Genomic DNA, 12254 nt, shown 5'->3' with positions numbered 1-12254 from the left:
TAGATTTTATTAGGTTATTTTTGAGTAAATCACAGTTTCTTTAACTTGGACTTGGAGCCCTCAACCCTCTGTTTTCATCATGCTTTACATATTTCAGTCAAAATAATGTGCCGGGGCCATTTCCAAGATGGCTGCTGAATGGTGAAACTTGCCTATTAGGATTGGATATTTCTCTATGAACTCACCATTACACAGTTTTCTGATCAGCAACTGGAACTTCTTCCCCATTTTCAGCTGGTTTATCAAATCTTTGTAATGATCCTCACTGCTTTGTTCCTTGTTGTAATCTGTAAAACACCAGAGTTACTTCATGCTCATAAAATGAATACAGAGCTGTTTATTCCAACAACAATAATGGGCCAAGATGAATCAAAATGTCTCTAAAACCATTTTAATCAAGATGAAATATTGTCAGTATCACTTCCTTTTGCTGTTATTTACACTGTTATTCTCATCCACATGACACTCACTTAAAGTTGGGTCAATATTTAGAACCATAACTATTTCTAAAACTCTAACATGCTGCCTGAACAGTGTGATGTGCATGATGGGAAATCACTGTGTTCTGTGGATCATCCAGACTAACAGGGAGACAACATTTTTAAAACCACTTTAAAATGTTTTTAAATGTACAATTTCAATCAAAAGTGACCATTAAAACAAGATCTGAATATTAAAAGCTTCAGGATTTCTGTGTCTGATAATCATCATGATGTTTGATGATGGAAGAAAACTGGGTTTAATATATTTGTTTGACTCAGTTTTGTTTTTTAACTTTAAACTCAGTTTGTTTCAATAAGTATCAGCTGAAAATCTTGTTCAACTTGATCTAAAGCATTTGTTTGACTTGTGATGTCATCACAGCATCGCCTCATATGTGGTCAGTAAGGAATTACATTTAGTCTGTTACTTCAATTTTACTACTTAAATGTACTTGTTGGAGTTTTTGCAGCACATACTTTTAATGCAGTAGAAAACTCATGACTTTTACTCTTTGCATTTGGATACTTTAATTACATGCACATTATTGTAAGAGGCTGCTGATCCCAGGTCTGCTGGTGCTGTGTTATCCTGCCACAGCCACGTCCCCTCATGACTCAGGTCCTAAGCAGCTAGCCTCCAGCCTGTCTCAGGGTTGGCTAGCACTGATCCTCCTAGCCACAACCTGCTAGTCAGTGAGCTGAACTCCTTCCCACATCAAAGTGTTAGACTCAGGTTTGTTTACTGCTGCCAGCTCTGGGTTCATCATCCAGTGAGTTTCAAAGTCAGCTAGCATCAGACCTGCTAGCTGAGGCTGGTCTGACTAAATCAGCATGAATACAGTTTAACAACAAGTGATCAGAAGAGGGTCAGAGGTGCTGGGGAGCTGCTACACAGCTCATACGACACTATTAAAATATTGATCTGATCTGAATAATGTGCAGGAAAATGATGGTTTAGTGGACACTTGTTTAAACTGCTGAGCTTGAATATTGCCATACAACACACAGTGATAATAATCCTCTGTAGTCCTCCTAGATTCAGGATTAAGATTTTACTCACAGCCCAGCAGGAAAATTTTCTGTCTAATATCAAAAGGAAAAACTGAAAAAAGTGAAGAACTTGTAAAACACAAAGAGGAAGTACAGACCAAAACACGAGCTTTCTTTGCATTTCACAGTGTAGCACTTAGTCATATTTTTGAGAGATAGTAAATGTGGGTTGCATTTTATGTTGGATGGTTTTTGCCTTCACATTTCTTTAAGTTTAAATTTACCTTAAAAAAAATTACCCCCACAGTGACGAGCCTCTGTAACTGAAAGATGGCGGCCATAAACGTAAACAAGAAACCAAAGGCACGACTTAGCAAACTCAAAAAACAAAAGGAAACGAAAAAACTCATCTCGTCCAGAATAGTCTCTGAAATTATAAAATATATAAAAGGACCAGTAATTATCTTTTACTATCTTTTACATGAACCAGCGGATACTTCAGTGAGTCAATACAGATCCCTCATGAAACACGCAGACGGAAAATATTTATTTATTAATTTCCAACTAGTAAAGTGAATCTGTAGCTTTCTGCAGTTATATTATTAACTCTATTAACATATCCACGATACGAACACAATACATTCACTCACTTTAACTACGTATTTGACCTGCTTTTGTTGAGTTCACTCACCAGATAAAAGCTGCGTCACAACCAGAGGAGTTCAAAAGTGAAAGTAAAACTGTTTGACACTGTGTTTATTGAGACGGTGTGGTGAACATGTGAACTGCAGCACCAATATATTCATGTAAACATACATTTAAAGCAGGGGTGTCCAAACTTTTTTCACTGAGGGCCACATGCATAAAAATATAGAAGGAGCTGGGCCACTTACTAGAAATTAGTTATATAACCTTAACTTTAGTGTATTAAAGTTAGAAAAATCAATTAAAAGTGGACAAATATGTTATATTGTTGAATATAATTAGAAACAAAATTAAAAACAATAATGGAAAATGGGACGGCTAAATTTCAAGCTTGTTATTTAAGTTATTAGGGTTAGCAACACACCTATTAATGTTCGTTTGAAACAGTTATCAACATTAACGGACTGAAATGGACTTAATAACAGGAGTGCATATAATTTTAGTAAATTATTCTGGTGAGTATCAGCTGCGCTGGGTATGTAAATCGGGCCATCCAGCTGCGGTGCTGACCCGACACCACTCGTGCCAAAAATCCGGACAAATTCACTTGATCAAGGAGCAAATCTTCATCAGATGAGATCAGCTGACTTTGCGTGTGCAGTGTGTGCGCTGTGCACAGCGGTGTGTACTCTGTGTGTTAACAACAAAAACGCATATAAGAAAGTGGTGCGCAAAAGCAGGGTAGCGACAGAATTGATGCGCATTATTGATATTTGTTGCATGTGTACTTGCACATGCATGCTTATTAACACACGGGTACTGTGGAAATTCTTTGAAGAAATACTCACTCTCACACCGTGACTGAAATTTTCTGCACTCACTCTCTACCTTTCGCTTATTTGGTTTTGCCATGTTGAGTAATTTGGGGTAAATTTCTTCTCTGATTATTGTCCTTTTTGCTGGAGCAACTGCCTTGATCAACAATAGCTACCCCTGGTGTTGAAACGGAGAAGTGCAATACACTCAGGCAAAAGTTGAAGTGTGGGTCATATTCTATTCTATTTAAAAGAATTCTTGTGGGCCAATTAAAGATGGACCGCGGGCCGTAGTTTGGATACCCCTCCCTGGTGTAGTACATGTAAGACGTACAGTTTACTGCCTGTGCCCTCGGAGTTTAATATATCTTCTCTGTAGTTGGTTCTTAGCAGAGTTCAGGGTCACTGCGTGTCTTCAGTGAAATGAAAACTGGAAGTGCAGTTTGTGGTGAGAAGGAAAATGTGAGTTTTTGACATTTTAATTGTGATATTTTGATATTGTGTGCAGCTTCCTGGCTTTTTCTTCTCTTGAATTAAAATGAGATTCATTATTATTAAATACAGAGCTGCGAGGAAAACCAAAGGCCGTTCCTCAGCTTGTGAAGCAGACGGGTTCATCGGTGTCGGTGAGATCTGTCTTCAGGTTTGGTAGAGACGCCTGGTCGTCACCACAGAGCTGTTGTACCTGCAGGAAAACACAGTGAAACCCTCTGATGTCATCACCTCCACAGCGAGTCATCAAACTGTAGCTGAAGGCGAACGAAGCTGAGTGTTCCTGACACAACCTGAACGCAGCATCAGTCTGTCAGGTGTTTTTACCTGGAGAAGTGGGAGGAGTGATGAGCTGTCAGTCCTGTCTGGATAAGAGGAGGAGAGGAGGAGGAGGAGGAGGAGGAGCAGTGGTTGGCGTCCTGACTGTGGCAGAGACGCTCCCGTCCACAGAAACACAAAGACTCCTCAAGAGGAACCACAGGGATCCCNATAAGAGGAGGAAAGGAGGAGGAGGAGGAGGAGGAGGAGGAGGAGGAGGAGCAGCAGTGGTTGGCGTTCTGACTGTGGCAGAGACGCTCCCGTCCACAGAAACACAAAGACTCCTCAAGAGGAACCACAGGGATCCCTGCCAGAGCTGCGTTCTGACACACACACACACACACACACACACACACACACACACACACACACACACACACACACACACACACACACACACACAGAGACATTACATGTGGTTCAGAGGTAATGGGAAGGTGCTAAAATCTTACTCCATGGCACCACCTAGTGGCCGCTTGATGAAAACACATGTTACTTCACCAGTGTTGGACCACAGGGACACAGAGCCACTTCTAAAACCCCAAAAAACGATCAAAGGAAAAAGTGACAAAGCAGGAAGTATGAGGAAAAGTGGGAGGAGTCTGTCTTCACTCAGACCTCGGAGGGTGGAGACATCACCAACATCACCAGCTGCTGCACCAGTCAGAAGTCTGATGGAGGAAAAACTCTCGGAGTAAAGATGCAGCTCTTCACCATCTCTGACAAATCGGAACATGATTCAGTGACAGACTACTGATGATTTCAGTCGGAGGACGTCGACTTGTGGGTCGGTCTCAGGGTTTATCTCAGTGCAGAGACGAGACCGGACAACGTTCACTTTAGTGAGTCTTTCCCTGGAAAACAGCAACGTCTGCTCGTTATTTTGACTTTATTTAATCAGGAAGTCACATTGAGATCAACGTCTCATTTACCAGAGAGACGTGAGCTCAGGAAATAAATGACAAAAAGAAACATTAATAGAAGAAATACAGATTTCCAGTGATTTAAATCCACATTCAGATACAGAATGTATTCACACAAACAAGTGGTGCGTTTGTTTCCTTCTCTGGTGTCTACCTTCATCAGGAGCCTCTGGTTCTTCATGTCCTGTTTCCATGACATCACATACAGTCTGGGGATCATGGGATGTCGGGCTGAGAACGTCGGGATGTGGGAGCAGGAGCGCCTCGGAGGGAATATGAGAAGACGGTTGGTTTCACTTTTACTGTGGAACAAGGTTTGAGTCCAAATCTGACAGATCTCGAATCAGGACTTTGATCTCTTTCTTTCTTTTTGTGAAAGTCATTTCAGACTTTGGATTCAGATTTAAATTTAAACCTTCGTACTTCAGGTTTTCTGTTTTCCAGCTCAGAAAGAATGAACTGAGATCTAAGCCAAAATAAAATAATTCATATAAACTGAGGCTGAAAAGCTCTTTCTGAGGTTAAGAGGATTATTGCGTTTTGTAAAGTATATTTTTTCATGTTTTTTCTGTTTTTCCTTTAAACCCATTTTATTCTTTATCAGTGAATATTGTATTTTGTGCAGATTGATTTGGGAAAATGAAATATTGTGCAGTTTAACTCGTATTAATGGTGATTTATATTTATTTTGTAAGGTTAAATTCTAAAACATTTACACTCAGTTAAAAGGTCAAAACTTGCTTTTTATTTCAGTTTTCAGATTAAAAAAAACACAATCAAAAATCTCAAACTTCAGCATCATTTTAGGTCTGAGGAAAAAAAATCACATTTAATGTGGTTTTGACTTTAACTGTTGTAATAATGTGTAAATGTACTCACTCCTGTTGGTCAGAGCTCCCTGCAGCTGCAGCCATGTTTGTTGACTGTCAGAGTCGCCTTAGAAACCCCCCCACTGATGCATCATGGGTGTTGGGTAGGATTACAAGTAGAGACTTGGTGAATCCGTCAGCTGCTGCTCAGCTCTACTTTAGATTTTACTGGACTCACGTGGCTGCTGAGAAACTACAAGTGGTTAAAGGTTCCAGTGTTTTCTTTAAACAATCTTTTAAAATGTTTAGTGTTCAGAGGTAAATCTTTATGTCAACACATTGTTGTATTGTTCCACATTTACAGAACCTAATGACCGACTGAAGAACCTGGAGAACAAATAGTTTGTACAGAGCTGAAATGATCATAAAAACACAATGGAATCAACAACAGGACAAATTGTTTTTCTGTTTGCTTCAGTCAGTGATGAAGTCTGGTCGTGGTGAGCGCAGCAAACATTAAAACTTAATGAATCTTTCTTTATTTCTAGACCTTTAAACACAGACCTCAGATCAGACTCTGCTGAAGAATCTTCTGTCTCATCTTTATCTAACGTCGCGTCGTCAGGACACTGACACGTTCATTCATGTGCGTAAATGTGTGATCTGTAAACCCTTTTTAAGAATTCACATTTCTTATTCGCGTGCCCCAGAACAGATCCTGGATGTTTGTGATATATTTCTTTCTTTTTTTAAAGCTGTTGTATCGATCTCGAAAATGTTTTTCTTGTGGGAACAACAGCTGTTATTTTCCACCCCTGGAAAAAAAAAGATTTTTAAGGGACAGTAGAGCTCTAGTCTGCAACTGTGGCCCATCCTTGGTCTGCTACTGAGTGTTCCCATGAAAGAATCTATAGTGATCAGCTTGTTCTATGGACCAAAGAAACCCATCAGCAAAAGAGTTCCTTGGAGATTTTGTTTCTGAGTTACAACAGCTTGAAAGAGGTTTTGAGTTTGAGGGGAAGAAATTGAAGCTGAAGTTGGACTCAGTCATTTGTGACACACCAGCCTGGCCCTTTGTTAAAAACAAAAAGAACCACAATGCCTACCATGGTTGTGACAAATTTGTGCAGCCTGGAGAACACATTAACATGACATACTACTAATTTATAAAGACTGAGAACGGGACAATTAAAATCTGTTGCAAAGGTAATCCAACTTTAAAGTTTTCATCTTTCTGAACAGGTAATACGGTTTTAATTTTGTGTAGGTCGCCATTTCTGAGTAAACACCGCTAGTTCACTGATTACTTTTAAGTTCACTTTTTTTTTTGACGGTTACGTATGCTGACGTCACGAGGTCGCGACCCCGACACCTGAAAGATCTATCCAAGATGGCTACCCTCGCAAGCGAGAGGTGAGCTCACACGGAGTAACTTGTAACTGAAGCTAAAAACGTGTCAAAACTCATTTGCTTGTTGTAACGCTTCACTGATATTATAATGTTTCATAGTGAAATCGCGCTGTTTTACACTTAACGTGCAAATCGTGGCAGTTCCCCAGCTTCGCGCTCTTTTTGAGCGCCGTAAGCCATATTGTCCGTCTCTTCCGGCTGCTACACAGGTGGTGTAACCGAACATGGACGTCGAAGCAGCGCAATAATGTCAACATTAGCTGGCAACTTTTTCAGCCAACAGTAGTCCTCTCTCTTTGAGCGTGTTGCTGCTGTTTATGTCAAGCGCCCTGATCTGGTAAGTATGTTGTTATTCCAACATGAACCCAAACGATCTTGTGGCTACTTGTAGCGACAAAATTAAGGCTAATACACGGGCATGACGTCAGCAAGATATTGATATTAATTAGCCAGTGAAATCTACAATTTCGTATTAAATCCCTACAAATCTGCATTAATTATAGGTTGAAGTGGTTTAGGCTGAGCAGTGAACAAGAAACCAGATGTGTATACACGTCTGGCTCCGAGGTCCTCTAAATATCAGAGTATTTCCAAACAGCATGTTGGAAAAACTGTTAGAAATGCCTTCCTATAATCCTGTTTGCCTGAAAGCCCAGATTGCTGAGGGAATTGTCTAGCTGCTCCCACCTGTTTCCAGCTTTTGGCTGTGGCTTCATATTTACTGTTCAGACACGAGAGATTTTATAATATAACTCTTACCAAGAATTCAAATAAGCACATTTCCCAAAATGGCGAACTTCTATTCAATTCAATTTTATTTGCATCGCGCCAAATCATAATACACATTATCTCACGGCACTTTACAGGGTCGGGTCGAGGCCTTACTTTATTATAGAGAGAAACCCAACAGTTCCCTCAAAGATCAGTACTCGGTGACAAGGGTGAGGAAAAACTCCCTTTTAACAGGAAGAAACCTCCAACAGAGCTGGACTCAGGGTGGGGGAGGAGAGAGAGGGAGACCATGGACAGCAGTATATACCAGGGATTGTTAATTGTAACAGTGAAAATAACAGTTATACTCATAGGTAATGGTCTCCTGTTTAAATGTCAGACAGCAGACTTTGTGTTTAAAGGCTTCTGTGCTTGTGTGATTATAGACGCTGTGAGAAAGAGTCACGTCTCCCGTGCCGCCACTGATGATGACATCCTGAAGGATGCTATAAGGTGGTTCAACCTGCAGCAGATAGAGGATGCTCAAGAAAGCATCCCTACCCAAGAAGATCAGTCTACTGTTTCACGTTGAGAAAATGTTTTGGTATGCAGAGTACCTGCAGTTCTTGAAACAGGTTCTTACATTTCCAAAAGATTTTCATTAAATAAAACTTTTTGATACAATTTATGGTTGCGTTTCATTTTGCCCGTTACACCTATATTCCACATGTATTTACAGCCTGTAATGTCCTTTTTTAATAGAGGATTTCGTTGTTACTAGCAGAGTCTGTCTTTGGATAATAACTGTGTAAGGGACTTACAAGAAACTGCATTTATGTTCCTTAGTGCAACAGTTTGAAATGTTCTGATAACTCTTACACCCATAACGAAGCTGTATTAAGTTACTGCAAGAGAAACCCAATTTCCCTACTTCTACTGCTTCACAGTGAAAGCATTTAAGTGTAGAATTGCTGGGTGGCTTAAAGGTTTAGATCTTTTCAAGTCTTCAGTGAGTAATGTTTTATTAATATTAATAAAGGCAGAGTGGTTCAGTATTCAAGCTTTCATAGAGCAATCCAGGTGTTGGTCAGCTAGATTTTAGATTCCTGCAGCTAGTTTTAGCCGGATGAGTCATTTTGAATAAGGGATCCAGAACCGGTCTGGACTGAGTTAACCACTTCATGAACGGGTCCAAATCAGATCCGGTCCGATTGAGCTGCCTCATGAGCGGATACGGATGTGGTCTGGATCCGTAATCCTCATCAGTTCTGGAGCCGTCCCGCCGTGCAAGTGGACTCCGATCTGGACCTGTTTTGTCGATCCGTTCCGGAGCCTATGACACCTCCAGGACGGATCCAGTGCGGAGTCAATTTGCTATCGGAGAGGTAATTGATTGGTGATAAAAGATCTTAAAATCGATCGTCTATATGGGGATATAGTGGTAAAGCTTAATTGCAGATCAACTTCTATAAGTACATGTACATGTGTGTATACATGTCTTACTGTGGTTGTGGGGACACATTAGTGTTTGAAACCATCAGTGTGAGGTTAGTTTAGAGGTTTAGTTATCCTCTACCGGAGCAATCTTCCGTAATTTTGTCATCAGTCCTGCTCTCAACTTTCTGCATGATATTTTAATGTGTTCAACGGAGCTGCACCGCAGTCAACTGGATATTAAAAGTGTATTTTGTCTGTCTGTTAATCAGACTGCGCGGACTCCTTGACGGGATTGGTCGGAGCAGAGAGGAGGAGCCTCCGACTCCATGGTCATCTTCTGCTATTGGTGCAGCAATGATCCAGCAGCCCTCACCACAGCTGTTACCGTTTGAGCATCAGAGGAAGAGAGTTTAAGAGCCCGGCTCGCACCTCGTTAGTGGCGGCTGACATGATAGGCAGCTCGCCTCTGTACCGCCTTTGTGAACATTTGTGTGTAATTTGTGATTTGGTTTGAGATGCTGGTGTTGATTGTTGGGGACTGGGCTAGGTTTAAAATTCTGATTGCGCATCACACCCTTAGAAAAAGACTGTTGGACACATTAGGAACAGGGGCGCTGATTCTAGTGTTTTTGGGTTGGTTAGAATCGCATAGTTAGGCTCTTTGTTGGCTCCTGTTCCCCTACTTCAGTTATCCTCTTGCCTTGTTTGTATTTATGTTTACATATTTACCCTCCATGTTAGGCAATAAATGAAATCAGTAAATTTGATTAAGCAATAACACCTGGTTTTATGTTGCTTCCCTTTTCCCCTAGCTGGGTCAGAACAAAGACTGCCGAAATACGGCGACTGGTAAGACAGTCCATGACTACATATACGGACACCAGAATGAACATGGCAGCAGTGAACTGACACCTGGCTCTGTGAGCAGTCCGTGGACAGTAAGTGCAATTCTGGGTGAGTAAAATTTCCCGGGCTGTTGTATCTTCTTTGCTTGCAGAAATCAACTGCCTGGTACTGGATGCGAGTCCCACAGCGTCGGAGGTTTTACTTTCTCAGCAAAGTGGTTCCACAAAGGGTTTATATCTTGATGCTTCATGTGATCAGTGCAACATCTACTGGCCTGAATGCAAAATGGGCAAATATCACTGATTTTATGTAAGTATAAGGGAAAGCATGATTGTATTTTATATCCCATGCATAGATTGATATACCGTAAAAGTAAATCAAAATGTTTTGTATGCATCAAATGTGTAAATATCAGTCAAGTTAAGCTCAATGTTAACTCAAGTGTGAAAACTAAGCTGGTTTGCAATGTGGACAATTGACATGTAGTTTTACTTTTAAATGTCAGCTTTGGTGGTTGTGCTGTAAAGGTGCAATATAAGATGTGGCCAGAACTTTAGTTTAAAATGTTAAAAAAAAAAAATGAATTAACACTATCAACAATGTGTGAAGCAGCCACAGTGACGATGTCATGATCAAGATCTCCATCTGTTTCAGATTCAAACAGTTATCTATTGAAATACCCATGCGCACCAGCCAGCCGGGACCTGTCCTGTGTTGTGATACCACTTTGTGACGCTAGAGGCTGTGTGAGTCAGCGGAGCGTCAAGTCTGCTCTCAGTCCCACGAAGAACAACTTTCGGAAGCTTACGGTTAGCATCACAGAAACACAGGAATGGCTGAACCTCCCAGAAGGCGATATTCATCTGCATCCCGAAGGACCGCTCCCGACAAGAAACCACGTTCAACGGCAAAGAAAAGAAACAGGAGTAAATCTCGATGTGGCTTTCCACCGCTGGAGACGGCTCCTGAGAGGAAGGGATGCGGTTTGATGCCGAGCTCGCAACTTTCCTGTTAGCCCGGTGAGTAGCTTCAATGTTAGCCCTGAAGCTAAAAGTATAATCAGTGCAACGACTGACAAACATTTCAGGTGGTGATATTGAGGTTGTCGACAGACGTTTTAGCGGTTAGTAGGATTGTGTCTGTTGCTCTCGGATGTTGTATATCCATATTTGTACTACTCAATTTGTTGGGTATATATATATGTGTGTGTGTGTACACTGAATTCTTATCACACTTGGTTGTTTACTCTTAATTTTTTTTGCATTTACATTTCATGATATTCATATCTATCCTGATTATTGCACACATGACTATAAAGAACTTATATGATCTAAAGAAATTGTCCTATAACATGTTTGTCTGTCTCAGGACCAGAATTCCAGTCTAATCACCAATGATGGACCGGCACCTGCCTTTTCCTCTGCATTTGGCCTCATCAGTTATCAACCATATTACATCAACATCTTGAGGTATTATCCCTGCACATGACATATATTGTCTACACTATCTTTTACATATTCCCCTAATCAATACCTTTTGTGCTTCTCACCCAGCAGGAGTTTTGTGATTCTAAAACACTTTTGCACATAGTTGTGTAGTATGGGGATTTTTTTTTTTTTTTTTTTAAATCTTTTCTACAAATTTTTCACAAATGTATCATTTGTTCAGATTTATTCATAAAGTCTTGTTTTTATTACAGTATATGCTAAATAACCTTTTTAAATGGATGATTGGTGCATCTTCTATGTTCTGAAGTCCTTAGACTGCTTGAAAAACATTTCATAGTGAAAAGAGGAGCTGCTTGACATGTCTTTATTTATTTATTTTTCTTTCTCATAGGGTTGGCAGAATCCTCCTCAGGCTGGAACCATACCTTTGCAGCCTCCTGAAAGCAAGAAATGGTAAGTCATGTGCATGATTTAAACAGCAAAATGTTAGGATGAGTTAAAATGATTCTGTTAACATTTATAGTAATGATGGATTTCACTCTAGTTTACAATGCAGGTCTGTAATGTGTTTCATATTACCCTCAATAATACACTGAACAAGTTTTGCATTTGTAAAAAGAAAAACAAGACTTTGTTAATGAAACCAAACAAATGTCCAGTGGTGAAGTAATGCAGATACAATGTGAAAGACAGTTTGTGTCAAATTTTGCACTCAAGTTCCCACACAGTGTGACACTGAAGTTACAAGTAGAATTTTGAGCCTATTTTAATGGTTTATATTTTGTGTAATTGCATTTCCACACACAGTTAAACATTTAAGATGAGTTAAAAATGATATTCTGTTTATTACATTTAAGTTGTCGTCATATCGCATGCATCAGAAAACAATATGGATGTGATTATTGATATTTGGCTTGAATATTACAAT

At 40.2% G+C, this 12254-nt stretch overlaps 1 protein-coding gene and 1 long non-coding RNA gene across 2 annotated transcripts in view; both read right to left on the bottom strand.

The window, feature by feature from the left end:
- The window catches only part of LOC111238570, an 11221-nt gene extending 8969 nt beyond the window's left edge, over window positions 1-2252 (bottom strand). The window contains exons 1-2 of the mRNA XM_022768143.1: window positions 2164-2252; window positions 186-287 (exon numbers count right to left, since the gene is read on the bottom strand). Coding sequence (XP_022623864.1) covers window positions 186-228 — 43 coding nt within the window. The 5' untranslated portion in view covers window positions 229-287; window positions 2164-2252. The remainder of the gene's footprint in view (window positions 1-185; window positions 288-2163) is intronic.
- Window positions 2253-3943: 1691 nt separating this feature from the next.
- On the bottom strand, window positions 3944-5574 carry LOC111238567. Its single transcript, XR_002665819.1, has 3 exons — window positions 5545-5574; window positions 4820-4928; window positions 3944-4065 (listed from the first exon to the last, which is right to left on the bottom strand). It is a non-coding gene; the product is annotated as an uncharacterized LOC111238567 (long non-coding RNA).
- Window positions 5575-12254: the final 6680 nt, after the last annotated feature.

This window comes from Seriola dumerili, unplaced genomic scaffold (genome assembly GCF_002260705.1).
Source record: "Seriola dumerili isolate Sdu_G_001 unplaced genomic scaffold, Sdu_1.0 BDQW01001417.1, whole genome shotgun sequence".
In the NCBI taxonomy this organism is placed as follows: domain Eukaryota; kingdom Metazoa; phylum Chordata; class Actinopteri; order Carangiformes; family Carangidae; genus Seriola; species Seriola dumerili.
The sequence above is the reverse complement of the archived record's forward strand: the minus strand, read 5'-3'. Positions and strand labels throughout refer to the sequence as shown.